The sequence below is a fragment of the Vanessa atalanta genome, chromosome 12 (assembly GCF_905147765.1).
Source record: "Vanessa atalanta chromosome 12, ilVanAtal1.2, whole genome shotgun sequence".
Classification (NCBI taxonomy): domain Eukaryota; kingdom Metazoa; phylum Arthropoda; class Insecta; order Lepidoptera; family Nymphalidae; genus Vanessa; species Vanessa atalanta.
This window is the reverse complement of record NC_061882.1, coordinates 8,621,448-8,633,288: the sequence shown is the minus strand read 5'-3', so window position 1 is coordinate 8,633,288 and position 11,841 is coordinate 8,621,448. Positions and strand designations below refer to the sequence as shown.

General features: G+C 35.6%; 1 protein-coding gene across 1 annotated transcript; it reads right to left on the bottom strand.

The window, feature by feature from the left end:
- Positions 1 to 611: 611 nt before the first annotated feature.
- On the bottom strand, positions 612 to 2,432 carry LOC125067927. The gene has a single exon (XM_047676825.1). It carries the CDS (start codon positions 2,430 to 2,432, stop codon positions 612 to 614), a length of 1,821 nt encoding a protein of 606 aa, XP_047532781.1.
- Between the last annotated feature and the right edge of the window lie 9,409 nt (positions 2,433 to 11,841).

Below are 11,841 nucleotides of genomic sequence, written 5' to 3'. Positions count from 1 at the left end.
ATCTCGAATCGGATGTACCGGTGATCCGATAGAGTCTCCACCTCCTCCTCCACTCTCCAGTCGACCACTCTGCGTGCAACGACAGGGGTGGCGAACGAAACGTCCACCACGGAACCCCCCTGATGTCGCACGCAGGTGTGTACCTGCCCCCTGTTGAGAAGGGACAGGTCGGAGAGCAGGGCCCACACCTGGACGGCCCTCCCTCGCGGATTCGTGGCGGGGTTGCCCCAGGCACGCGACTTTGCGTTTAAGTCGCCGAGAACCAGTATAGGTTTCGGCGACTGCCTGGCCACCGCAGCTCTGACTAAGCCGAGATAAGTCTCGAACTCAGCCAGGCTGCGGTTAGGGGAGAAGTACGTACCGACGATGACGTACTCCCCCCACCCCACCACTACGTAGCCCGAGCCCCTCTCGATGAGTGAGAGGGGGGGGGCCCGTTCCGCTCCTCGTGAGAACCGCCACGGTGTCGTCCGAGTCCCCCAGCCAGTGAGGTAGGGGAGGGACGAAATAGGGCTCGCAGGCCACCGCCAGGTCTACCTGCCACTCCGCCATGGACTGCAGCAGCAGGTCCTGCGCTCTGGCGCAGTGGTTTACGTTCGTTTGGAGGAAGCTCAGTTGTCCGTGCATTTTTTGGTTCGTTGAGCTTCCTCCGAGGCCTGACGGCTACATTCAATTGGGGCGGCCCTGGTTCCTTGGACCGCCTTGCCTTTCGTGTGGGGAGGGTTGCAGTCCCTGCCACCCATCGAGTGCCCTGAGAGCCTCCCAGCCTCTGCACAGACTGCGCAGTGGGCTGGTGCAGAGCACGACGGTGCCAGGTGTCCCGCACCTCCACACCTGTAGCACAGCGAGCTCCTGTCAACCTTTGACGGGCAGAGGGCTCTCGTGTGCCCGAGGCCGAAGCACCGGAAACAGCGAAGAGGTTGCTGCTCTAGTACCCTGACTCTAGCAGAGCTCCATCCCACTAGGAACCTGCCACTGTTGGCGAGAGTCTTAGCCGCCACCGTTGGGCACCTCACTGTAGCCATGCCCACTCCCGCAGGACCTGTGCCGACAGTCCCGACCCGGACAGAGTCAACGGGGCAATTGCCAACCCTGGCTATGGCTGCGGCCAGCTTGGTCTTTGTGACTGAGTCGTCCAGCCCCGTGATCCTCAACTCGGTCATCCTCACGGGTAGAACGACGTTGGCCACTCCATCCAGGGCGACGCGGAGCTTATCCGCCAGTCGCCCAGCCTGCTTCTGACTCTGCGACTTAGGCAACTCTAGGACCCTAGCACCGGTGGCAGCGCGGCGGATCTTGATGCCCTCCCCTATGCCCAGCTGCACCAGGTCGACGCTCTGCTCGGCCTTCTCTAGCACCTGGGCGTACGTCACTCCCTTTTCCTCTGCCTCAGGCTGCAGAGAGATAATGACGGCAGCGGTGCGGGGCATGGATATTTTGCCCTTTTTCAATGTTACCGCCTGGGTGGTTGTGAGCTTGTTTGCCACTGGTGGGGAAGGTTTCTTATCCTTTTTCCCTTTCCGGACAACAGTGGCCCAACTTTCCTCCTGCCCCGTACCAGCTTGAGCTGAAGGGATGGGTGTCCTAGCTGCCGGTGGTACCGTTGCAGCCGGGGTTGTCCTATTGTTTTTGGACTGCTTCTGCTTTTTGGGAGCAGAAGCCGTGGGTGGCATCGAAGGCCTCGGCACGTCCAGCTCTACGGTTGTAGCTGGTGGACTGCTTACTCTCGGGGGAGGGAGTCTGGCGTCCAGCATCGCACCGATCGAGATCGTGATGAACTCTCTCAGTTCATCAATCATTGCATCGGTGGATGGAGTGGCCAGAGAAGGCCCACTCGAAGCCGTCATGGTCGCCCTCATGTCGGCAAACTCCCTCCTGTGAGCCTTCAGGTCCTCTTTGAGGTTTTCGACCTCCCGGCGCAGGCGGCTATTGTCCGCCTGCAGACGCCGTGTCTCTTCCGCCTCAGTGCGAGAAGAGAGGACCTTGACTATAGCCTGTAGGGCGGCAGCCGATTCCTTCAGGCTTTTAATATAACCGAACTTGAGGTTGCCCGATTTTTTGGCAACCGTGAGGATAGCGGCTACGTTGCGCTCCGCCTCCGCGTGCAGCTCCTCCGCTCCGAGCGTCGCCGGGTCCGCCATGCTTTTTGTTACCGACGATGATGGCACTACTGCGTCCTTTTTTTCGGTTGGTGCCTTTTTAAAGGCACGGCTACGGAGCGCCCTCTCGAAGGCAACTTCTCGTTCCTCCTCCTCTTTTTCCTTTAATTCGGCCCTAGCCCGGGCGAGGCCGTTACCTTTAACTTCGCCTCGGCGGTGGGCAGCGGGTCTCGCCGACTTGACTCCCTCGTTTCCGGAGTCGGAGTCGTCCGACTCCAGCGGTCGATGTTTTTCGACAGAGGCCTCCGAAGCGGTCTCCATCTCCGAGTCCATCTGGATTTAACAAATCTTGTCCCAGACTAGATTATCCCGCACGACAGGTACGGTCCATAGGTTCTGTTAATGCTGCTACGTCATTTTTGTGTAGGGATTATCAGCCGGAGAAGAAAATGACCTTATTAAAAGTTAAAAGTTAGCCTAATGTGTAACTGAAACGAGTCTAATTTGGAAAAAATAGAAAAATATTTTTGAATTTCCTTTACAAGGTCACCTGAGTCGATATACCAAATGACAAGAGGGAGGGTGGGGGGTCTTTTTTCGATTTCCCGAGTGGAAATCGAGAAAACGAGTGCGGGGTGATGATCTGGGGGTGGATCCGAGTAGGATTCACGAAAAATTGCGGTCAAAATCGAACAAAAATTTTATATGAAAAAATCTAATACTACGTAACGGATAGGACTTAGCGAAATTATAATAGAAAAATTAAAATGTGAAAAAATATGAAAAAATATGAAATAAACGATGAAATTTATTAAAATAAACAAAAGTAAAGCGAAAATGTGCAGTGAGAAAATGCGATATCTCTAATATTTTAGAAGATAGCAAGCCTGTCAACATCTTATCTGCCTGCTAAGAATAAATTTAAACAAAAACATAATATTGCAAGTATGCATGCACAATATCTAAATGATAAACTACTTAATTAACTCTCCTTCTTTATCCTACTGATAAGCAGTAGAACGAAGTATTGTGTGATGGTAGAATTCTGAAGGGCCAAGATTGGTTACCAACATAACCAATGTTTGTTAAATGATATTCGCTACACCAACCACTCTAAAGGAATATTTACTGTTGTACATCTCTGGATACATAAAATAAATATTTTTAATTGATATTGTTATCTATCGATTGGAATGGCTGAGTAAATATATACATAGTTATTATGTACATCTTGTATATTGAAGCATGAATCGCAATAAGGGGAGTTGTTCCCATAGCGACGCCGTAAAATTGAATTCATTGCCACCATGTCGTCATGTGAATAGCATTATGCCGTAAAAACTAGATATATTGAAATATATATACTTACGAATTATTTTAAATGAATCCTGATTTTTCTTATAGAAAATAAGTGATATCACAAGTATTGCAATAAATTGTTATAGTTATAAATTCTTTCGCATTTTCGTAGTGTTGTGATAGTTAAGGAATAATATTTAAATAACTATTTAAAAATTTTCATGTAACAAAAACACTATACTACATCTGTTATAAAACATTGAAAATAGTTAGTAAAATAAATTGAATACGAAAACAGGAATCGTCACTGTTATAAAGACAAAATAAATTATTTAAGACGAAATTTGTTTTGGTAATAATTATTTAAAGAGATTTTAATGTAACAACTCTCTAGTTTTAAATGTAGACAATATATGCATTATTAAAATGAATGAAAAATATTAAATAAAAAAATAAAAAAGTAAAATTCGTTGTTTTTTTTTTTTTATTGCATAAAACCGTCACACGACACTACCCATTGCATATAATCCGCTTACGAGAGCACTTTTCAATGCTCGACCAGTTCACTATATGCATACATTTTCAATCTATTCAAATACTAAACATTTTCCTATGGTTTTTCAACGACATACAATTCACATCCATATTACAAAGATATAAGATTCAAATTACAAAACCTATCACTAAATCAAGTGCTAATGTATGTTTGTCTGGAATAGTTTGTTAAAACGGGCACGAGAACGGCACTGCCATTTTGTAATCCTAGCTGTAAGTGCACTTTGTCAATACAAAGGGTGGTTTGAACAAATATATATACTATATATATAATTCGATGTAATAATAAAATATTATATTGCGAGATGGAAGCATATAAATTACACGCTGTATATACCTACTCGTATGTAATTGTTTGATAATGTATCATGTTCGATACACTAAAATATATTTGAAAAACTTTTTAAGAGCGTATACTTATTTTATACGTACGATAAAAGACCATAAATTTAAATTCTGGGATTTGGTATTCGTTGATGTTCATATAGAATAATTAATCATGTAATTGTTTCTAATTAAGTTATCTACGTTAAGTATTATTATGTGATACGGACGAGACTTCTATATACCTATTCTATTAATGACGGTATTCGCTATGGGTTTGCGTTTTGAACGTCGAAGAAACTGTTATCGGAATTTTGGAAGTAACTTTTTGTAATAGTGTTGTATTATAAGTAAAGATATATTAATCATAAATTCTTAGTAGTGCACAATATAGCTGAGTTAGGTATTAGCAAATCGCATGAAATACTTTAATTTAAGGTTTGTTTATCTTTGTTCCTACTTCAATTGGAATAGGCTATAGGATCAAATACCTTTGAATGTATATATTATAATTACAGTCATGTTACAACGCAACGGGACACGGAATTACAAGATATATTGGAGACGAGTTGTCGCCCGCCGTTTTGGTCGCGTTTTAGGTGTTGGTCGTCAAGAGTTAGGTCTAAAATGTAGTAAGTAGACATCCTTGGAATCCAATCTTGAAAGCTAGCAAGCAAGCATACCAAATTTCATCAAATTCGATTAAGTAGTTAGGCCACGATAGATACTTTTGCATTTAAAGTATTCGTAGAAATAAAGATAGTTTCTATGCAATTTTTAAATGTATAAAATTTATTTAACACTAATAATATTCATAAGAATATTGAACATACCTACAAATACTGTGTTAAAAATCGATATAATAATAGGGCTACTTCCAGCAATCCTAGAGCGTGATTGATATGCTTTTGTTATAGTATTACTTATAATTGATTAATTATAAACGTTTTTAAATGTTAAAGTTAATATGTAAATAAATTTTTTTTTATTTTTATGTGAACAATAAATTTGTTGGTCAACGGTGAAAGAATACGTCATGAGGACATCTGTACCTGTTGGATGACATTCGGCCACATGCGTATTCATCTGTTTTTCCTCTAAAGGGTGTTTGTTATTCCCGACTACCTTATTAAGTCTCTTCCACACAACCGAAATAATAAAAATAGTAGACACGTCTAATGAATTCGTAATTGCTTTAACTTCCTATACCGTCACCATTCATTTGCTCCAACTCAAGACGAATTATTGCCAAATCCTTCTCGACTTCACTTGAGTTCTCACGATTTGATGTCCTACTACTGCTAAAGGCCTCCTCTCCCTTTTAAGGAAATGATTTGAAACTTACACCATACTGCTTCAATGCAGCTTGGTGGATATACGTGGGCGATTCTCATTCACGCCGTGTACTGATGCTTGCTTCGGGTTTGAGCTAAGAATCGTCGATTCAGATTCAAGTCTTATAACCACTGGGCCATTACGGCGATTCGATAATGATACAAAGATATTATATAATATGATTTATTATATAAAACGTAAGAATATTAAATATGATTTATTGAGAAAAAGTAATAATTAGTTAGGTAAAAAAAGCTTGCTGAAAAAAATAACACGATTCACAGCTTTCGAGAGGCAACTTATGGATCGACATTAATCTTAGTGAAAACGAACCGCGCGGTTCCTAGAATTCAGACGTATTAGCTTAGATCTCCTAGCAATCCTATGTAATTTTAGTTCTCGATTTCCGCGTGCTGGATAGTGTTCATATGAGTCACGGATATTACGAGACGAGTGCTGTTGTGTGAAGTTGAACAACATTTATTTTGATTCTAAATTTAAAACACTTTTACTTTTTAATTTAATTATAAATCGAAGGCATCATAACATTACTATTTTGACGTATCTGATTTAGAATTTTATTCATTAAATCAACACTATACGAGAACAATGTGACCACACGTTTTTTTTTTTTTTTTAATAAAGTTTTTGTCAATTTGAAATTAATTTGTTCGTAAATCATCAGGTTTTTCCTCAAACAAATAACAGTAACTGTTTTTACTGTTGAAGTAACTGTATGATTTAAAAATAAGTAAAAATCTAATATCAAGTAAATAAAGTAAATAATGATTGTAAATATATTAAAATAAGATTTAATTAGTAGAACTTGAATTATAATATACATTAATTATGTGATATAATCTTTCAATTTTATATTAAAGACTTAAGTTACGACAGTATAAGTATGGCACCCTAAAAATATTATTACTTACTTTCCACGTAGGTACTAATTCGTTTGTATTCACTTTTAGATAATTCTTATCAAAATTTGCGTAGCTATTAGCTATATCTGGGCACTTAAGAACCCTTCAGAAGTTTCCAAGATTTAAATGGCAATCGATTTCAAGAGCTCGTTATTGGGGAAATTAGAGATTTTTTTTCCTGTTAATGACACTCGAATTAGAATAATTGTTCTATTTATTAAATAATATATATTTTAGTTTAATTGATACAGATTATTGAGAAACTTTTAATATATTGCATAATTATGGAGAAAGTGCAGTGAAATCAAATCACACATAATAATAATAGCATTTTTATTTGCATAAATTATGCAAAGGCAGGTCGACATAATGCCAAATGACAATTTTTTCGCTTTTTTTTTCACCTTTGCATTTTCGACTCTTCCAATCAATCTTAAGTTGAACAAAAAATGATACAAATAATATTTTTCATATTAAATTGAAAATATTTATACTAATTAAGTAGTTATTACATAATAATTCGGCGAAATATTTAATGGGAAAATATTTTAAGCCGTACAAAATGTTTCATTGTTTAAATTTCCCTGTTATTAAATACCAACTAAAATTAAGCGTTTAAATATAAAAAAAAACATACGAATCGACTGTTTCACACGTTTTAGTATAAGTATATAGGTACCTATATTTGTATTGATGAGTTCTGGGTCAATAGGTAAGTGAGCCAAGGTCAATAGAAGTAAGAAGACCACAAAATCAGGTGTTGGATAATCCCTTGATGGCTTAAGGACAGACAAAACCACAATGTGTTCGTTTATAAGAGGAGAAATATTTACGTTTAAAATCCTTTTAAAAGAGAAAAAAAACAGCATCGAATACAGTGTTCGTAACGAGAGTAAAGTTGTTTGAAAGAAGGAAATATTCTAATTAAATATGGATGCAATGTAATGAGTTATGCAAATATTGTAGACGGTGGCTATTTGGGAGGGGAGATTAGGGAGAAGACATCTCGAGTGTTTACATTGGAATCTTTGGGCTGTTTTCTTAGCGATTTAGTGAGGGCTTGCTTTTAGTTCTAAAATTTTATAATAATCAGCTTGCAATACGTTGATACGATTTTTGATCTCAAAAAGTGTATAAGTGGCCCAATATAAAGTTGAAGTTTGTTTTTAAATTTATCATTATTAAAAAGAAGTAAAATTTGAATTGTATTTAAGGGGGTAATCTCTGAAACTAATGATACAATTCTAAATAAAAATTCCCGGTAGAAAGTTACATTATTCCTGAGAGCTATGATGTCTAAATTGTATTTATGATACATAATTTTCTTTATTAATAAATTGCACACGTGAGAAGCCGGGGCGAGTCACTAGTGGTACACCTTAACAACGTCTTCGAGTTTGGTGATTATCTTGTACCAATAATGTTGTTAAATTATTTATAAATCTTTAAAAAAGACTTTAAATATCTGCTATAAATAAAATTATTTACTTCTGATAAGGGAACGAGAAAATAGACAGAAATACTTTGGCATTAAGGTATTAATATCAATCTGATACATATTTTTTTAATAAAGGTAATATTTGCTTTACGATAAATATGTTAATATGATAGATTCATTCATTAAATATAAGTTTATTCAATTTAAATAAAATATTACTTTAGGCATTTACTTAAAGTCGCTTGCTAATGCGTCTTTTTAGAAAAAAAAAAACGGCCGCTGTTGGGAAACTCATTATTATAATGTGCGCCAGTTGGCTGAGCTTAGCGAACTTTGTTGAGAGCCGAGAGATAAATAATTCAGGAGACTCGATTTAATATATATATATATATATTTAAACAAAACTCTTAAATCATTTTAAACACAACAACATCAGCGCCCTAATCTCGTAGCACCCATCAGTCACAATCTAAAACGATTCATAGCAAAATATAAAATTCAATTTCACAATCAACAACTTCAAATGATTATTTAATTCAAATGATTTATAGCTCATAAAATATTTTCAAAGGAAACGATCGTTTTGAAACAAAATACCGCATCTATTCTTCAAATTATTAATCCACGTTTTAACCCTTAAGCGCGACGTTACATTTTAATAAAATTCTTCAGCCAACATTAATGAAGCCCGAGCTAAACAGGCCCCGCCATTGTGGGACTCACGTCCCATTATGATTTTAACCGAGATAATGCACGGGAAATGACGGCAAAAGAAATTTAATTCGCGTAACGACGAAAGGGTTATGGGTCGGCTTTGATAAATAAAGCGGGAGGGACCCGGAGGATATTACGGGGCCTTTTTTGCCCCACATATTGATATTAATGCTCGTGAATTTTGACAAAATTGCGTGGGCGTTCGATTTTGAACTTTGAACGCAAACTTTTTTCATTTACTGAATATATTATAAGCGTTTGAAATCATACCTATTGCGGTTATAACTTATGATATCTCGAGCGATTAAAATTGTTTGTTCTTTATGTTTAATTAATTATATAATAAATTATGTCTTACTAATTACTAATTTGATCATACGAACTACCTTTATCCAGCTTGCACCTGTTTGTTTCCTTATGCATAAATATTTTATAAATAAAAAACTAGTATTATAAATATATTTAAATTAATTAAATACGTATATTAAATCGTTTGTTTGCTCAACATAAGGTATGTTGAACGAAAACATTTTACGATTAATTATACTTAATAGCATTTAATATCGCTTCAACTTATAAAATAATAACATAACGCGACTAGCTCGTACGAAATAGTTCCGCTCGCAAACTCCACCCTCGGTTATTAAATTACCAAAATGCTTTCAGACATGTGAAATCCCAAAAGTCGAGGAACCTTTAAACATGTCTGTATCAGATACTTCATTAATATTTTGTTCTCATCAGTAATTAAACAGGGTCGCTTTACGTCCTATGAACGTACGAAAGGGTAACGTTATTTGACATAGAAAATTATACCGATGTGTTTTGATTTTATGTGTGTGTAATCAGAATGAATACTTTATGCACACATAGGAAAACATTTATTTATTAATAAATTTTGCTGAAAATTAATTTACCAATTAATGTACCTAGGTTAGATATTAACAGTTTTTTTTAAATAATAAGTAGGGACGTAACCTATATAGGTTTAAATAATAAAGATAGCAAATTAATTTATATGTTGAAAGCATAAATAACTAAACTAATATAAAACTATTCCTATATTAAAAATCAAAGCAGATAAAAAGAAAAGTTTTATTTTATTGACACAGATTGAGCAAATAACTTGTTGTTATTGAAGTTATGTATATAACAGCTACATATTTAATATACAAAAATATATATTAGAAAGAAAATCGTTAGACCTGTCTTACCAAAAGAAAAAGGTTTTATTTAATGTTTTTTTTTTAAAGTAATAGCAATAATTTGAACCTCTATACTACAGAGCATTATATTACGTAGGTACATAGGTATAAAATTGTATTTAACTAACATGACTGTATTTTTAAATGTTGAAAAAAAAAAATACTGAGTTTCTTTCCGGTTCTTCTCGGTAGAATCTACATTCCGAATCGGTGGTCACTTAATAGTAGTTATATGTTATATTTTATTAAATAGTTTGTTAAATGACGATTTAAAAGTGCTTGTAAAAGCCTACTTGAATAAAGTATATTTTGATTTTGTTTTTTTTTTTGAGAGCGTAGTACAATAAATTAGGCAAACGTCTTTATGCTTAATTAAAACGTTTGATTCACTTTGCTTAGCTTATGTTATTTTTATATTTTTCAAGAAATATTTTCATACATCTTCCTATCGTCGAATATCCTGATTTATCTATTGTTTGAAATGAACAAAGATAGCTCTTGATATAATAATAAAACTTTAAATATTATAATTAAAAATATAATTACTGAGTTACGTTCCGATTCACGGTAGAATCTTTATTCCTATGATAATTTTAAAAAACAAAATTTTCTTTTAAAAAACAAAACTATTCACAACTGCTGCTACTCATAATCTACTCGAATAAGGAATATCGATTTTATTCTCAGTCTCAGTCGAAATAACATAGTATAGAAATAATTGTATATAATGTAAAAGATAGATATTTTATCGAAGTTATGCATAAGGCAGCGATGAATTAAAATAGGACGCTATAGAGTAGAATCTTTTATATACATATTTATGTACCTATTTACGCGGTGTCAGCTCGTGAGTAGAAAGTGGTTATAAGAAACAGTGAGCATTAGTATAATTAAAAATGTCTGCTACACGACTTCCGACCTTATAACACTATAAGACAGGTAAGGATTATTTTGTCGAGAGACGTCTTCAAAATTTCGGCAGTTAGTAGGGACAGAAAAACAAATTTACAATTGAAATATTTGTCTAAAATATGTATTTTTTTTTGACAATTTATTATTTCGAATAGATAATGAAAATTCAAATAAACTGGAAGTTCTAGTCCATGGTCGGCAATGAAAAATAATTCTGGAAAAATGTATAATTAATTTTCAGCTGGAAGTACGTTTCTCTGTACGTCTCTCGGACTAAAAAGGCATAACGGAGTGAGGCATTTGCCTAGTAGAGCAACATTAATACGCTGTCACCTTTTTTATATAATATATACGAATAATTTGTTTAATCTTGAATGTTTTGATGGTATAATTAGTTGTTTTTTATTATTTACAAGCGTTTCTTTTTGTACGCCGCTCACATTATAATTCAGTAGATTGCCGTGGAAATATAGAATTTGAGACGAAGTTCAATGACATTTAATAGGTTTTCACTCGACTTACATCAAGAGACTAGTTAAATAACGAATTATATAACTACGATGTATTGTTATCAAAATATATTAAAAAAATGACATTTCGTTCACAAAAATAAAAAATACAATGAAACATTTAAAAAACTTATTGTTGTTTTTGGAAATAACAAAATCCACGTTTTTATTATGCTTTGTTATTTAACCACTAAATAAATACTTTGCATGTTGTTTCAACCAGTGGAGTAACAGGCACATATCACACAACATCCAAAATCCCATTGGAATCAATATAGTGAGTATAGTTTAGGGATATATCTTACAGGCAATGTAAGATATACCCCATGTTTCACTATAGGTATGAATGCTATTTCATGTAGTATATTATTACATCGTGTCTGTTATTTAGCAAAATAAATTAAATAAATTAACAACATTTGGAATAAATTATGACAACAAATGAAATTTATTATTTTTATTTAAATATTCCCTATGGATTAAAACAAAAACAAAAATATGTTTAAATCATTGTAAACTGTAAATAAT

Excerpts from the sequence above, each read along its gene's own strand:
- LOC125067927 (XM_047676825.1), bottom strand. The coding sequence starts at position 2,432 with ATGGACTCGGAGATGGAGACCGCTTCGGAGGCCTCTGTCGAAAAACAT.